Raw genomic sequence first — 19,154 nt, 5'->3', positions numbered from 1 at the left:
TTTTGCAACCAAACCATCATTGACAACAGAAGGCCAGCCACTCCATGCTTCGTCATGAACATCAGTGCGTTCAGCATTGAATTGTCGAACCCACTTTCTAACCATTCCATCACTCATTACATTTTCACCATAAATCTCTATAAGTTGATGATGAATTTCAACTGGCTTAACATTCTTTGCGTTCAAAAACCGTATTACAGAATGCACTTCACAGTTGGCAGGATCAGCAATAGTCTTAAACATTTTGAATGCTCACTAACACGTGGAAAAACAACACAATCCGGCTGTAATGGCATCACTGGACTGACAATCAACCAGAGAGACGTGTGCGCAGGTGCTGAACTGCGATACTACCACTGCAATGGCAGTAGAACGAAACGGTATTTACTTTCCGGACATGCCTCGTATATATATAATGTATTTATTTATTTAAATAAATAAATTTAAAAAACATATGTTAAATTTAAATATATTTTGGGATGCTTCAGACGTTCAATGGTATTGGCATGAATTTTAAGTGAGCTTTTCTTGAAAAAGAAGAAGGATTATTCAATGAAGATTTTGTGGTAATTTCAAGCATACTTACTGACAATAGTACAGTAATACCCCAAACTTATGCGATAGGTGGGACTGAGCGATAACCGTGTAAGTTGAATTCATGTAAGTCAGGGTATAATTTTGCAATTTGTGTAAAATCCAAGTCGGATGTATGTAAGCTAATAAATGTTCTTGTTAATCTTATATCATCTTTTGATTTGTTTACGGTTACAAGAAATCACCACATACAGACTCTCAAGTCTCCGTAGATATAACAAACACAGAAATAAATAACACAAAATAAGTTGTAGCTATGCATTGATTCTGCGTGACACGTCCGAACATATAAGCTGAACAATAGTGTGGGGAGTGAGTAATCAAGGGTTGCGTGGCGCTCAAACAAAAGACAAATCGATAAGATTTGAAAATCGCATAACTCTGGGTTTGCGTAAGTCGAGGTATTACTGTATCGATTTTACTTATTATGACTGGAATTGAACAAAATGCAAGTCCTTTATAGCATTCTCCATTGAAGAGAGGGCAGCCTTCATTGACCAGAAGTAGTAATGTCATTAAGTGTCTAAAATCAGCCAAAGTGGAAACTATACTCTGTAAATAATGTTCAACTCCTATGGAAATGGAGAGGAGTAAAAATGTATATGAAGAAGAGAGGGAAAATAATTTTGAATCTGCACTAGTAAATTGTCTTGAGTTGATGGAGAAGAATGATAGCTTGACAGCTACTAGTTTACAAGAGTTGACAAAACTAACTCAACCCTCCATATAGTTTTATAACTGAATAAATTTTGGAGGTTAAAACAGAAATTAGTTTGATACATCAGGACATTAAAGATTTTAAGACCAAGCTTGGTTCATTGAAACAGAAGGTCAATAAATTAGAAACAGTTCTACCAGATTTAGACAGGAAAATGGAAGCTCAACAGTATATAGCAAATAATATTTTAAATATAACTAATTAACTTAATCTGATGTTATTTGACTGATAACATGCATATTAAAGAAAGCCTAATAAATTTCTTTAGGGAGATCCTGAAATTGACAAAATTTAAAGAGGAAGAAATAACTGGATAATATATTATAAGAAGAGCCCATGATCCTAAATATTACAATAAGTACTATTAAAAGAAAAAATTAAATATTATCAGTGTTTTATAACTATAAAAAGTAACCTATGAAAAGACTTACAGCAATTTATGATTACTTCTTGATTTCACTAAGAGACTAGGGATTGTAGAGCTAAAGTTCTCCCACTTTATATAGAAGCAAAGAAGAAAGCTATGCAAATTCTATTAAGAAACAATTATATAATTTATAAAACTACTTATAGTTTTATAAAGAATTGCTTGCTCAACAGTAGGTCTTTTTTTGATGTAGAAATCAATTGACTAATTTATTTAGTGTGATGAATACTATTGTTAACCACAATAGTAGTGATAATTTTGATGGATAATATTCATCATTAAACAAAGGAACTGAGATCAAGGTCAGAAATAAGTTTTTTCCTGTCTATTTCAAAAACTGTTAGGGAGTATGATGTCTTATGATTAGAAGAAACTTGAATTACTAAACTAACTGAAAAGGAGATTAATCTCTTGCAAGGATCATTCAATTATATTTTGGTTCCAGCAATAAAAAAATCTGAAGTTGTTAGGCCAAAGGGAGATATGATGCTATTAATAAGTAAATCTGCAGTCTGTTAGGCTGTGCTATGAATTTGGCCCCAGATTTGTACCGCAGCCTAAGCTCAGGTACGAAAAGATCATCATTGATGTATAATAAGTAAATCTCTGGAAAATTTTGTTCATTCGTATTGGAGTTCTTACTTAATATTTGTTATGGTTAAATTGGAAAATCATAAACTTAATGGGCTCACTAATGATTACTTAATGGTAATTACTAATTATACTCCTCCTTATGAAATGCTCCAAAGTTCTACACAAAAGATAGGTAGATCATTCTTGGTCTGGAGACTGAAGGAGATGAACAGACAGCTCTATGCTCAAATTTGAAAGTGATCAAAGAATTTACATATATTAATTTTTTTTATACATGGAATGACCTTGCTTCTTATGCCATTATTTTTGATCATCTGCCAAATCTTTGGATATGTAATATGCCATATAGTAATGTAATACCTTACATTTTTATAATGTAATATTTTTATATTAGGTTATAAAATGAAAAAACGAGTAGGTGGAATTGAAGAATTTGCCTTTGAAACATTGACAGAAGGACAGCAATTACATATCACATTAGCTGTGTCAGGATGGCTGTCAGAAGAAGGTCCAGGTACAGTTTATCAGCATTTCATATTTTAAAATTAAGTATATTGAATGAAAAATTACATTAAACATTGGATTTGGAGCTACTAGATTTTATTTTTTAAGTTGAAATATTTTCCTTTATCATATTGGAATTTTAATAAAACTAATTTAATTTTAATAACTGATTATGTATATGTGAAATAATCAATATACTGACTTCCTTCAAATTTTCTTCCTTAGACTAAGAAGGTTCTACACTTTCTCCTATATTAACTATTTCTTGCAATTGCTTCATGTCTAGTTATTTGTTTACAAGTTCTATTGTTAACTATTATCATCTGTCTTAGATACTAGACTTATTATACTAGTTGTAAAGGACTTACAGCATGGGAAATTTACAGATTGAAAGCAGCTATATAATATTTACAAGTTTGTTTACATGAAGTGGCTGATTAGGGACAAAAAAGGGACACCAAACCACATTTTTTCATTTGTAAATGAATTAATAATAAAAGATGATGACTTCCTGAATATGCTGTAATTCCTTTACAACTGGTTTAATAAATTTAGTGTTTGAGGCAGATGATAATAGCTGACAATAGAACTTGTAAACAAATAACTAAGACATGAAGCAATTGCAAGAGATATAAATCATATGTCCACCTAAAACAGTGTATTACTTCTTGGGTGATGATGTCCAAGGACAGCAATGGCAAACCTTTGGAGTTGGATCAAAATTGAACTTGAAATTTATTAACTCCAAATTGCAGATCAAATATTTAATTTTAATAAGAAAAAAAATGCTTACAAATTTTATTTTAATCTTTTAATTTACATCACAAAACTAATAATAAACTCTTATATTAGTGAAAAGAAAATAATATGATTATAATGGAAACTAATATTTCACTTAGTAAGAAATCTTCTGTTGTTTATTTGATTATAATTTTTATATTTGAAGTTTGTAATTAGTGGTCTTTTCATGATAACTTTATAACCTCACTTTCATACTACCTATAAAAAATTTTAAAATCTCTCACTTTTTATAATTTATAAACCTAATATTTTCTAAACATTCCTTATGGGTACCTTGAAATCACATGGGTCACAGGTTCACCATCGCTGTCTGAGGAGATAAAAGTTGGCTTTAGGTGTAATAAAATATTGACATCCATACTAATCAGGAATGTAAGTAACACTGTCAGACAAAAGTAGTAACAAACATGCATGTAAAAGGTATGCTGTTGTTTTAAATTTTCTTAGGATTGATTAGAAAAAACTTTGACTAAAAATGTCTTGTAGGAGATTATTTCTAAGGAAAGTTTGAGAAATACTGATTTTAACAGAAAAAAAACAAAAAAAAACTTTATTATTTAAAGATATTTACTAATATTTTTCAAAACAAAATGTTTCAATTATTAAGAAATAAAAATTTGCAAACATTTTATAACATTATTAACAAACAAAAAAAGCAAGTGAACAGTTAGTTATCTATCAGTTATGAGGTTTGTGATTATCTCCTTAACTATACATATCATTCTTATGTGCAATCTTTGAGTCATATTTATAATAGTGTAATATATCATATTATTTAGAAGTTACTCTAGAATGCAAATTATATATATTAATTATTTCAATACATTTATTATATATTAAAGATTATAGATAATGATGGGTTCATTTGAATAAAAATTAATTGATTATTCAAAATTGAAATCATCCAAAATATCCCAAATAATTTAAGAGTCATTCAAATGATTTACTAAATTTTCTTGAAATGTTTTAACATTAAAACAAGAAAAAATTGCTAAAAAAAATTACAAAAATTCTTTCATCTACAATTTAAATTTTGTACCAAAAAAAATTATATCTCTCAAACTCTTATTTCAGCTCATAAAAGAATGATTTTGTTTTCTGAGGCAGGCAAGCATTGCATCAGATAGGCAAATTCCTATAACATGTTATAAAAACCAAAGATTAATTAGATAAATTATTTAGATTATATTTCTTGATTTTTCTCACAGCCAAACTGTCTTAGTTTTAAGCATAGTTATTTAAAATAAAATTAGTTTGATTATTTTTAATTCTATTTAAAGCATTACATTATTAATAATGGAATTTTAAAGCTTGTTTGAGACACTTACATTTTTCTATTTAATACAGAAAATATAATATGGTTATATTTTTATTTTAACACAAAAATCTGAGAAATTGCAAGACTGAAGAATTTAACTGAAGGAAGGATTTTGACAGATATGAATGATTCATTTGAATGATCATTTGATTATTCAAATATAATCAAAATTATATTTTAATTAATAATTATAATTATAGATAAATGAATTTTAATTATTATAACAGTGATAATTGAGAATAATATTTATAGAAGGCTTTCAAGAACCATGGCAAACACTTATGCATTCTAGAGAACAGTATTGTCTTAGATACGAATCAACCTACTTCCTGGAGTTAGGCCGTGCAATGGATTATCTTTTTAGTTTTGCTGTTTCCATGGCTGCACAAGAAGCTTTAAAGTATACAATACTTTCAGGTAAGTATTAAATTGGCTGATAAAAGAGAATTAAAGCTTTTGAAGCACAAGTATAGTTAAATTCAGTGGATATATGAGGGTCTGCTGAAATGTTTTGCTACCTTTGTCATATTTTTATTTTAAAGTAGTGAGAATTGGATAAAACCAGTTCTATTCCCCAGTTATCTCTAATTTGATCCCTTAAATGTTCCCAACTTCAAAATAGAAGTCTGTATACATTATAGTATTCCTGTGCTTTTCATTGAAAATTTCTGAAATTTTGCAGAGAAGTTTGTTTATTAGGGAGATTGACACTATTAAATTATGATAGTTAAAGGTCAATGAAGTGGGGAAGTAAATGGAGATCATGTGTCATATCTTGAATAGGTTGGACTTAATGATGATTTTACTCATAATTAGCATTTACAATTTTTTATAAAACCCATCCTTACAGTCAAAGTCAAGCTTTTTGCTATTTTATAGTAATTAAAAATATAAAGAGTTTTTAATAATAAAATGTCATAACAAATGGCATCCCATACACAGTTTTAAATGTTGCTGGATTTTTTATTTTCAAATATAGCACTATACATACTTGATAGTCTATCCACTAGCTTTAATGTAATACAGCATTAAAGACACTCACTAATTAGTTTATTTCATTAATATTATTACATTGAAATTTATTATTATGTTTATGAATACCTAAATACAATATTGTTTTCAAAATTTGATTTCATTTAGCAATAAATAAATAGCATCTCTGTACACTATTTTACTTTTGTTTGAAACATGTTACATTTGTTTGAAATAAAATTGTGTACTATCAGAAATTGTAAGAAAAGATTACTTTATTAGAATAAAATGCAATTTTAAAAAAACATACTTTTATAAAAAAATGTAGAAACAAGAATTTCTTTTACAAAAATAGGAGGATATCTCTTTAAAAAGTTTGAGAATCACTGTGTTAACTGCTTATGCAATAGTTTAAGAAAAGTACATTGAACTAAGCAGAAAGAAAAAATAACAAAACATTTATATTTTACACATCTTAAAGCACATTTAAGAAACAAGTGTCTAATTTACCAATAATCATCTGAAAGATTTCTGAATTTTAATACTAGTAAAACTTTTTAATCATTTAATTTTTGACTTTTTTGTAAAAAATTTAATCAAGTATGTTGGAATTTAATTATGTGAACTGTGTGGCAATGCTGAATACATTTATTATAATCATAGATGCATTTCTAAGTGTTAATCTTATTTTACTACTAAAATAGAAAATAATTACTTTCTTTACTTTAGGATTAATAACTGCAATTACTTGGCCAAGCACCATAATTACAATTGCTGGTATCATTGATAATCCTTGGGGAGTCTGCATCAATCGATCTGCAGAAGTAGGAAGACATCTTGCAGATGTTCTTTTGGGAAGACAGCAGGTTTTATTAAATTTTAATATTTAAAACAATGTGTGTATTAATTTCAGAAATTAAAAATTATTTTTATATAATTTAAGGGAAATAGACCTGTAACTCTTATTGGATTTAGTCTTGGTGCAAGAGTTATTTATTATTGCTTACAAGAAATGTCTAAAAGGAAAGGTATTTCTATTTTCATTATTTATTTTAAAATAATATTTAGTAATACAGTAGAACCTCGATTATCCGCCCTAATTGGGGACTGGGGTTGGTCGGATAATTGAAAAGTCGGATAACCGAAAAGTATGAAAAAATCCATTATTAGTGTAGTATATTATTATATCCCATGTAATTAGTATATTAGTATATTAGTATATCGCTATTAACCTATTTTGCGTTGAATTTTCATCGATGTTAAGCCTAACAAAAATTTTTTAAAATAATAATCGTCGCTATTGTATCGTTAAAAATTAGAAAATTAAGCTTCGTTTAAATACTGGCTCCCTTTCATGGTCGAATGAGTGTTGCCAGCTAAAACACGTAAAAATAATATTAAAGTAGCCAAGACATAGCCAAATATTGTAGCGCCACATCACTAGCGGACATTTGAAATTTGCCGACTAGGACGGTCGGTTAACCGAGGGGTCGGTTGATCGGGGGGCGGATAATCGAGGTTCTACTGTAATTTTACTTATCTATTTATGATTTACAGTTTAAATAAATTTGTGAGGTTTTGCAGTGTTGTTGTGTCATAATCAGGCCTGATTATGACACAACAACACTGCAATAAATTTGGCTTACATAAATCTCAACATACTATAATGATACACCTTGTCGAAAAGTTACTTTCACATGAGTCTCAATGGAAAGTGAAAATACTCAACTATAGCAAATAAACACGATAAGCATTTATTTAACATTAACTTGGCCATGCATATTTCTAAATAAACATTTTTTCTCCAATATCAAAATATTTATAACAATCTATTTGCACAAGAGAATGTGCTATGTTAGCTCTTATCTCTGCTAGAGATGTGAAGAACAAGTATGAGGCCCTTGAAAATTCTGGAGAGAATATGTCCATAAGGATTCCTTTCATAAGAACTTTCCATTTTCCTCAACTGACACTCTTTTTTTTTTTTTGTTTTTTCTTTTGTTTTTGCATTCGAATTATTTTATTTCCTTTGGGTCAGCCAATAGCATGCAGGCAAATTTTTCCTTTCTGTTTCTAACAATTTTTATAATTCCCAGTTAAATGAAAGAATGATTATATTGTGTTTTTTTGAAGCATTTGAAGTTTTATATTGTTAACTTGATTGTCCCACATGATAATGACAGAAAAGTTTCAATAAGAAGGAAATTAGGCTTAAGTTGAATAACTTTAAGTCTAATTTTTTTGTGATTGACTGTTCAATAATGAAATTGAGTTTCACTTTTCACTTAAACTCAAATTCTCACAAATCTATAGTTATACTCATTTTCTAAATGACTTTATAATCTGTGTACATTTTTTTTTTCTTCAGTAAACAAATTTACTTTTCTATATAGTTAATTCTTGGTTTTTGTTTTTGTCATTGTGTTTTAAATAAAATATTGCACAAAGTTTTATTCTGAAATATTGTTTATTGATTATATTACTCAAATTATTCTATGCAATGTTTGTAATCTTATTGTGAAAAAATTGCATGTGCTAGAAAAACAAGTTTTAATTTTAGTATTCAGCATGACTGAATTAGCAAAGAAAAACTGATATAGTAATGCTGGATTCTAATAGCTAATGATATCTATAAGATTATTCTTTTAAACTGTAAATCAAATAGACTCTGTACATGATATATGTAACATAAAACAAGAGTTTATTACAATTCTTGTTTATAAATAAGGTATAGAATACAAGTAAGATGAGTTATAATAATTATTTGTTTTGTTGGGAAGTCTTTTAAATAGGGCGAATTTAATTAAACTTTAATTAAAGATAACTTTAAACTTACTCAAGCCACTATGGTGCTTATTTTAGATGATATAATAATTATTAGTATCAACAATTAATTATTTAAACATTATTCTAATCAATTTTTTTAATTATTATTTTTCTGATTATTTGACATCAGGTTGTGAAGGGATTATTGAAGATGCCATTTTATTAGGAGCACCAATATCTGCTGATCTAAATAAATGGAAGTCTTTAGCAAGAGTTGTGTGTGGGAAAATTATCAATGGATATTGTCGGTATGATGACTTATTAATCTATCAATACTGCTAATTTGAAATGTGTATGTTAGAAAAATTATTATAAACTAAAAAAATTTTGTTCTTAAGAGAGTGAAAAGTAAAAAACACTATGTTATTTCAGTGGAGATTGGTTGTTAAAATATTTATATCGTACATCATCTGCTACAATGAATATTGCTGGACTACAGCCTATTAAATGGAATAATAGAAGAATGTGTAATGTGGATCTTAGTGATATTGTAAGTAATTATTCTCTTAAATATACTAGTAATTAAGTGGTAATCAAATACAGAACAATCACCACCAGCTACAGAAAATTTTTGATAAATAACAGATATTTTTATTTTAACATTTTTATGGATAAATGAAAACATTAAAGTTTTCTAAGATAAAAATGAGAAACCGATTTAAAAATAAAATAAAGCCTTACAGCTGCCTACCTTCCTCAGACAAAATTATACTCAATTTAGTTTGGTTTTTTCATAAATGGAAAAAAAAAAAAAACAAACTGCATGTAGAACACAATCATCAACGTGTTTTACAACCATTTCAAGTGAAAGTAATGTTTTAACAATAATTGTCTGTGACAAACTAAGATTTGTTGCAAATTCACGAGTTGTTATTTACCAATCTTTAACAATTTCTTCCCGCAATTTATCTTCAACAGCTTTTGGGGGTTTGTACATTTTGTACCCTTTAGTTCAAAATTTACCAAAACTTTGAAAACCACATTTGACATGTTCAGAGCTTAGAAGCATCTTCCCCATACATTGTATGAGTATTTTTTACAGTTTGTATGATGTGATATTCTTTATGAAACTTAAAAAGCATGCATAATATGTTCGATGTGCATTTTGTCTGCACACATTTTAACCACTAGCGTAGCAAGGGGGGCAAGGGGTTCTATCATGCCCAGGGCGCCACTCGCAGAGGGGTGCCAAATGGTCTCCAAGACAAACAAGATTTGTTTCTGGGGGAGTGTGAATAAAGTGTCGTGCCCCAGGCACCAGTTATGTTTGCTACGCCACTGATTTTAACTTGATTTTATTCAAATGAAAGGTGATGTAAAAAGTTTAAAATAAGCTTCAAAACAAAGAATACAATCTGACATCAGGAATAATAAGTTAAATTTCACAACTTTTAATTACATCACCCATTTATGTTAGGTAAAAACAGCAGTTAATAAAAACATGCAAAAACTTAATTTGAAAAGTTAATTTTTTCTGTAGTAATATCATTAAAATAATAATTGGTCAATACAAATTGTTTTTTTTTCTTAATAATGGAAAATGCAAATAAAATCAAATTAATTCAGCTGAATCATTAAAAGGAAATTTCTAAAATTTCTAAAAGGTAAAATAAACTTTATTAAATATATTTTGATGGTGCAGAACAATTGGAATATCATACATTTGTGCATTTTTCCTATCAATTTTTAAATATGTTATCATCAGAAAATTTTATGCACTTAAAATGTATCATCTAACTACATATTTATAAAATTTAATAACNTTGATTCTGCGTGACACGTCCGAACATATAAGCTGAACAATAGTGTGGGGAGTGAGTAATCAAGGGTTGCGTGGCGCTCAAACAAAAGACAAATCGATAAGATTTGAAAATCGCATAACTCTGGGTTTGCGTAAGTCGAGGTATTACTGTATCGATTTTACTTATTATGACTGGAATTGAACAAAATGCAAGTCCTTTATAGCATTCTCCATTGAAGAGAGGGCAGCCTTCATTGACCAGAAGTAGTAATGTCATTAAGTGTCTAAAATCAGCCAAAGTGGAAACTATACTCTGTAAATAATGTTCAACTCCTATGGAAATGGAGAGGAGTAAAAATGTATATGAAGAAGAGAGGGAAAATAATTTTGAATCTGCACTAGTAAATTGTCTTGAGTTGATGGAGAAGAATGATAGCTTGACAGCTACTAGTTTACAAGAGTTGACAAAACTAACTCAACCCTCCATATAGTTTTATAACTGAATAAATTTTGGAGGTTAAAACAGAAATTAGTTTGATACATCAGGACATTAAAGATTTTAAGACCAAGCTTGGTTCATTGAAACAGAAGGTCAATAAATTAGAAACAGTTCTACCAGATTTAGACAGGAAAATGGAAGCTCAACAGTATATAGCAAATAATATTTTAAATATAACTAATTAACTTAATCTGATGTTATTTGACTGATAACATGCATATTAAAGAAAGCCTAATAAATTTCTTTAGGGAGATCCTGAAATTGACAAAATTTAAAGAGGAAGAAATAACTGGATAATATATTATAAGAAGAGCCCATGATCCTAAATATTACAATAAGTACTATTAAAAGAAAAAATTAAATATTATCAGTGTTTTATAACTATAAAAAGTAACCTATGAAAAGACTTACAGCAATTTATGATTACTTCTTGATTTCACTAAGAGACTAGGGATTGTAGAGCTAAAGTTCTCCCACTTTATATAGAAGCAAAGAAGAAAGCTATGCAAATTCTATTAAGAAACAATTATATAATTTATAAAACTACTTATAGTTTTATAAAGAATTGCTTGCTCAACAGTAGGTCTTTTTTTGATGTAGAAATCAATTGACTAATTTATTTAGTGTGATGAATACTATTGTTAACCACAATAGTAGTGATAATTTTGATGGATAATATTCATCATTAAACAAAGGAACTGAGATCAAGGTCAGAAATAAGTTTTTTCCTGTCTATTTCAAAAACTGTTAGGGAGTATGATGTCTTATGATTAGAAGAAACTTGAATTACTAAACTAACTGAAAAGGAGATTAATCTCTTGCAAGGATCATTCAATTATATTTTGGTTCCAGCAATAAAAAAATCTGAAGTTGTTAGGCCAAAGGGAGATATGATGCTATTAATAAGTAAATCTGCAGTCTGTTAGGCTGTGCTATGAATTTGGCCCCAGATTTGTACCGCAGCCTAAGCTCAGGTACGAAAAGATCATCATTGATGTATAATAAGTAAATCTCTGGAAAATTTTGTTCATTCGTATTGGAGTTCTTACTTAATATTTGTTATGGTTAAATTGGAAAATCATAAACTTAATGGGCTCACTAATGATTACTTAATGGTAATTACTAATTATACTCCTCCTTATGAAATGCTCCAAAGTTCTACACAAAAGATAGGTAGATCATTCTTGGTCTGGAGACTGAAGGAGATGAACAGACAGCTCTATGCTCAAATTTGAAAGTGATCAAAGAATTTACATATATTAATTTTTTTTATACATGGAATGACCTTGCTTCTTATGCCATTATTTTTGATCATCTGCCAAATCTTTGGATATGTAATATGCCATATAGTAATGTAATACCTTACATTTTTATAATGTAATATTTTTATATTAGGTTATAAAATGAAAAAACGAGTAGGTGGAATTGAAGAATTTGCCTTTGAAACATTGACAGAAGGACAGCAATTACATATCACATTAGCTGTGTCAGGATGGCTGTCAGAAGAAGGTCCAGGTACAGTTTATCAGCATTTCATATTTTAAAATTAAGTATATTGAATGAAAAATTACATTAAACATTGGATTTGGAGCTACTAGATTTTATTTTTTAAGTTGAAATATTTTCCTTTATCATATTGGAATTTTAATAAAACTAATTTAATTTTAATAACTGATTATGTATATGTGAAATAATCAATATACTGACTTCCTTCAAATTTTCTTCCTTAGACTAAGAAGGTTCTACACTTTCTCCTATATTAACTATTTCTTGCAATTGCTTCATGTCTAGTTATTTGTTTACAAGTTCTATTGTTAACTATTATCATCTGTCTTAGATACTAGACTTATTATACTAGTTGTAAAGGACTTACAGCATGGGAAATTTACAGATTGAAAGCAGCTATATAATATTTACAAGTTTGTTTACATGAAGTGGCTGATTAGGGACAAAAAAGGGACACCAAACCACATTTTTTCATTTGTAAATGAATTAATAATAAAAGATGATGACTTCCTGAATATGCTGTAATTCCTTTACAACTGGTTTAATAAATTTAGTGTTTGAGGCAGATGATAATAGCTGACAATAGAACTTGTAAACAAATAACTAAGACATGAAGCAATTGCAAGAGATATAAATCATATGTCCACCTAAAACAGTGTATTACTTCTTGGGTGATGATGTCCAAGGACAGCAATGGCAAACCTTTGGAGTTGGATCAAAATTGAACTTGAAATTTATTAACTCCAAATTGCAGATCAAATATTTAATTTTAATAAGAAAAAAAATGCTTACAAATTTTATTTTAATCTTTTAATTTACATCACAAAACTAATAATAAACTCTTATATTAGTGAAAAGAAAATAATATGATTATAATGGAAACTAATATTTCACTTAGTAAGAAATCTTCTGTTGTTTATTTGATTATAATTTTTATATTTGAAGTTTGTAATTAGTGGTCTTTTCATGATAACTTTATAACCTCACTTTCATACTACCTATAAAAAATTTTAAAATCTCTCACTTTTTATAATTTATAAACCTAATATTTTCTAAACATTCCTTATGGGTACCTTGAAATCACATGGGTCACAGGTTCACCATCGCTGTCTGAGGAGATAAAAGTTGGCTTTAGGTGTAATAAAATATTGACATCCATACTAATCAGGAATGTAAGTAACACTGTCAGACAAAAGTAGTAACAAACATGCATGTAAAAGGTATGCTGTTGTTTTAAATTTTCTTAGGATTGATTAGAAAAAACTTTGACTAAAAATGTCTTGTAGGAGATTATTTCTAAGGAAAGTTTGAGAAATACTGATTTTAACAGAAAAAAAACAAAAAAAAACTTTATTATTTAAAGATATTTACTAATATTTTTCAAAACAAAATGTTTCAATTATTAAGAAATAAAAATTTGCAAACATTTTATAACATTATTAACAAACAAAAAAAGCAAGTGAACAGTTAGTTATCTATCAGTTATGAGGTTTGTGATTATCTCCTTAACTATACATATCATTCTTATGTGCAATCTTTGAGTCATATTTATAATAGTGTAATATATCATATTATTTAGAAGTTACTCTAGAATGCAAATTATATATATTAATTATTTCAATACATTTATTATATATTAAAGATTATAGATAATGATGGGTTCATTTGAATAAAAATTAATTGATTATTCAAAATTGAAATCATCCAAAATATCCCAAATAATTTAAGAGTCATTCAAATGATTTACTAAATTTTCTTGAAATGTTTTAACATTAAAACAAGAAAAAATTGCTAAAAAAAATTACAAAAATTCTTTCATCTACAATTTAAATTTTGTACCAAAAAAAATTATATCTCTCAAACTCTTATTTCAGCTCATAAAAGAATGATTTTGTTTTCTGAGGCAGGCAAGCATTGCATCAGATAGGCAAATTCCTATAACATGTTATAAAAACCAAAGATTAATTAGATAAATTATTTAGATTATATTTCTTGATTTTTCTCACAGCCAAACTGTCTTAGTTTTAAGCATAGTTATTGATTTCAAAAATTCTTTCACCAATATTTAGAATGGACCTTTAGGGTGGGCATAGTCTGTATATTATTCCGTTAAACATTCATATAAATTAAAAGATATCATCTAGGTAAGCGTTATATTTTTGGTGTCAGCAAGTGGCGAAGGGCAAGATGCCTATGTATACAAGATACGTAAGCACACGGCACAGTCGCGTGGTTGGCGAGATACACAGTGCACGTGTCTGAACTTGTATAACTATAAAGGTTATCTTATGTAATAGTTTATCACACCAAATGACCAATCTAACACGTTTTAAAAATTCTTTATTCCTGTACTGTATACAATTTAAATAATTTTTAAATGTGTTAGATTGGGCACACGGTGTGATAAAATCTTACATAAGATAACCGTAATAAATATAAATCAAATACTATAATATAATATAGTGGAAATGTTAGAAGTATGAAATAATCTAATAATCTTAATATTTGCTGTTGTTATTTTTTGCTGGAGCACCTCCAGGTTCATCTGCTAGTTTTCGTATAAATCAAACTCTTGGTGTCCATTTTGCTTATGTGGCCATGATAAGTGTGTCCTAAAGTGACATTTATCTCATTTTTATGACAAAAACAGGAACACCCCACATTCCTAAACTTAATGTATTGTTTAAAGCACTTTAAATGGAATTAAGCTTTGTTGCAATAATTTTGAAAAACTTTGTTAAGATCCTTCTAATACATGATGTGAAAATAAAATAAATCTTTATTTACACTTGACAAATTAAATTTATCTTAAGAATTTATTAAGAAGAATAACAATTATGTATTTATTCAATAATTTTACACAAAATTTGATTGAATTTTGTAAAAATATATATGTAAATTAGCAATTTCACTCACAACATTCAACAAAAAAAAATATCAATGAACCTGATGTAAAAGTGAGTTTAATCATTAACATTGTTTTTTCCTGACACTTTGACATTTCTACATATTTAGTAACTTTTGTTTAATAAATTTGTTTTCTGAATTATTTTGTTAAAATACAGTATTTAAGTAAATTATTATTACTATTTCAAAAATATATTGATTCTGTGTGTTGGTACTAAACAATTCCATTTAGTGCTGTACTGTACAGTACTTGAATGAATCTATAGCAAACAACCTGCATTCACTGTACATATATTCTCTATTTTAATACTCTATTATTTAGTGTTCATACATTAATAAATTTGAAAGTTCGAATTATTGTGTGTTGCAAAAGATTATAGATTTATGTGAATATATTATTATTTGTGTATCATCTATATTAAACTTTTAGCAGGATTCAGTACTGCACTCTAATTATAGTTTTATGTTATGCCAATTTTTCATAACCCCACCTAGGTGGCCACATCAATAAGGTTTTACTATATATTTAAATTTAAATATAATTAAAATAAAATTTTCAATGTTGATATATAATTTTAATAGTAAACTTAAAAATGCTTACTGTTTCACTGTAGGTTTCAGGTCACATGGATTATGCTCGTAAAATGGATATGATATTAAAAGCTATTGGAGTGAGAACAAAGGATGAAACAGATTCAAAACTTCGCAAATCCCATTCAGATTCTCCGGTTTCAAGATCAGAGATATTAGCAAGTAATTTAAAGAACAAGTCAAAGTCTGAACCAAATTTAAGAATTCACAATCCTATTATTTTGGAATCATCAAGTAGTAGATTAAGTTCTTCACTTTCATTGAATAGTTTAGAAAATAATGCCACATCACCTATTACTTTAAAGTCACCTGTTACAGTGAAACTTCAACTATAAGTACATAAGAGAAAGTTAAAATGAAAAATTCATAACAAGATTAAATTACTTAACATATACAATAATTGATATTTCATATAAATAAAACATATCTACTGATAACATTATTTTTAGGATGCATATGAACGGATTCTGATTATAAGCATTATTCTTATATAGAAAAACATAATTCTTTGATACAAAGTTTGAATAATAGTGTTTGATTACATTGAAATAAATATATAAAAAATGAATTTTACTAAATTTTGCAATATAAGAGAGCGAGTAATTTCTGATACCATTCAAAGTTTCATCTCCTAATTGCAAGAAATACAATAGACTCCACTTATCCAAGATTAGATTAATGGAGATATTTAAAAGATTAACTTTTGCATTCATAAATGAGTGCCAATATATTAAGAACATGATTCAAGTCAAAATTACTCATCAAGTAGTCTGAACTTGATTCATGTTTGAGGCTCTTATTATTTACAGGGTTTTTCTGTACCCTCTGGAAAAGGTTGATATAACAATCAAATGATAAAAAAAAATGTTAAAATATATTAGTAAAAGGCTCATATATCATTAGAAAATGTGCAAGTTCTGTCTGATAATACTAAGAGTCTATTATTATTTTCCAAATTTGCATTTACATATTTTCTGAATTTTATGGACAGAAATTATCAATCATTTGGAATTATCTTTGTCCCATTCTGGATAATTGAGAGTCTGTTGTATACAATTATGCAAAGATAATTTATAATGAAACATTCATATTAAGGGATCAAAAATTAATATTATCTAATAAGAAATTTCCAATTGATAATCACTGAATCAAAGAAAGTAATTTTTAATCTAAGTCTATAGAAGCTTTTTGAAAATGTATTAGATAAAAATAAAATTGAAAGTATACGTTAAAAATTTTAATTTTATATAAAGTAGAATATGAAATTGTAATTTGAATTGTAAATAATTTTTACCCAATTTATATTAAAAGAAAACAAATTTATATTTGTAAAAATAGAATGATAATTTATATAGAAGAGTAATTTAATAGGAGATTATTGTTAGATATACAAATACTCTAATTAAATATCATTGTAAATATTGCACAGTTCCTGAAAGTTAATATGGTAAAACCTCATTAATCTGTTTTTATTTAATCCTCAATTAAATATGCAGATATGCAAATTTTTAAACAGTTAAAAATATCTCTCAATACAGTACAAAATTTAAAAATTTATTTTTTTGGCATTAGAGTCAGATAAATAATCAAATAAATTAGTATAAATTTTAATGCTAGAAATGGAAAATTTTAGACTTTTGTATCAATCTATCTAATGCATTAAATCAGGATGGTTAGAGCACTTGGTACAATTAAATATTTGTAAATATTTCTTAGAAGAAATTAAATTTTTGGATATAAGAAAATGTTTAATTTATAATACTTTGTCATAAATCCAATAAAGCATATTTAATTTTGTTAGAAACTACTTGATTTGAGATGAATATTTAATTTACTTAACCATGATTTTTTAAGATTAATCATTTAAATCTTTAATCAACAAAATCAAAGCAATAGAGTATTTTGTGCTTCGAGAATTATTTACAATATTTAAAAAATTATTTCATAATAATTTTTCATTTCTATTAGTAATAAAATTCATGTAGGAATAATACAAGGATCAATTCCAGAAATATGAAACTTTTATATATTTTTGACAATTGCTTGTCAAAAAATATATAAGTTTCATAATTGTAAATCTAATAGAAGAAATTTTATTGCAAAAAGTTTTAAATGGAAATTAGATGCTTTTATAGACATAAATATATATATAAATAATAACATAGAATTGTAGTTGTATATCATAGATTTTAAACAGCAGGTTATTTATACTTGCTTTTAGGAATACCTAAGGCTATATAGCATTTATAAGCTGTAGTAATATCTTAAATTGATTACAGTGAAGAAATATTTCACAAAAGTATAACAATTTTTTATATTAAATCCAATTTATTATCTAGAATACAATTTACTGAATTAGAATCTTTTATTTTTTAATTAATAAAGATAAGACTATACTCAGGATAATAATAATTATATAATAATTAGTGCAAAACTCCATTAAAAGAGAAGGTACAACAAGTCCTCACTTAATGTTTGTCAATAGGTTTTTGTAAACTGCAATGTTAAGTGAAATTATGTATGACAAAACAAATTTTATTGTATACTAAATGATATAAACAAGAGTTAAGTTCGTAAATATATTTCTGGTCATAAAAACATTACCAAACTTCTAAATGAAGACTCAAAATTCTCTGAAATGAAAGATTAAAGTAAATGTGAGCTGCACTAATCATATTTATGAAAGATTAATAAAAATAAATAAGATACATAATTACTTACCCAATTTTTGAAATCAGTGAGTAGCAGCAGTCTTAGTGCTGGTGGTTGGCATAGAGACAGTCACATAATTCTCATCACAGGTGATGGGTAAAGATGAGTAATAAAAAATGCTTGCAAAGTAAAAATTATAAGGAACACCACACAGTTCAAAAACATACGTTTGACAATTCCAATGAATTATAAATAATAGATGCTATGTAAATTTAAAATGGCAAATGCAAACAGGGCAAGTTTGTATACAATTTACAAATCAGTCAAATTTACATTGACATTAAATTATGTCTTATGTAACAAACACTGCAATATTTCAATATTGTAATAATAATGATGTGTTATGTTTTGTTAATTAATGTGGATATAGGTTCATGTTTGAAGATGAAAGTATAATGAATGCAAATTGTATTAATCAAATTTCAAGGATCTATTATTGGATTG

At 27.2% G+C, this 19,154-nt stretch overlaps 1 protein-coding gene across 1 annotated transcript in view; it reads left to right on the top strand.

Annotated features, from left to right (window-relative positions):
- LOC111618431 (transmembrane and coiled-coil domain-containing protein 4-like) overlaps positions 1–17,185 on the top strand; it is a 45,290-nt gene extending 28,105 nt beyond the window's left edge. The window contains exons 9-15 of the mRNA XM_023359975.1: positions 2,728–2,847; positions 5,209–5,373; positions 6,658–6,794; positions 6,872–6,956; positions 8,885–9,002; positions 9,127–9,244; positions 16,022–17,185. Of these exons, the coding sequence (XP_023215743.1) occupies positions 2,728–2,847; positions 5,209–5,373; positions 6,658–6,794; positions 6,872–6,956; positions 8,885–9,002; positions 9,127–9,244; positions 16,022–16,333 (1,055 nt within the window). The 3' untranslated portion in view covers positions 16,334–17,185. The remainder of the gene's footprint in view (positions 1–2,727; positions 2,848–5,208; positions 5,374–6,657; positions 6,795–6,871; positions 6,957–8,884; positions 9,003–9,126; positions 9,245–16,021) is intronic.
- Positions 17,186–19,154: the final 1,969 nt, after the last annotated feature.

This window comes from Centruroides sculpturatus, unplaced genomic scaffold (assembly GCF_000671375.1).
Source record: "Centruroides sculpturatus isolate CEXI.00-Female unplaced genomic scaffold, Cexi_2.0 scaffold10, whole genome shotgun sequence".
Lineage (NCBI taxonomy): Eukaryota > Metazoa > Arthropoda > Arachnida > Scorpiones > Buthidae > Centruroides > Centruroides sculpturatus.
This window is presented reverse-complemented; position numbering and strand designations above follow the sequence as displayed.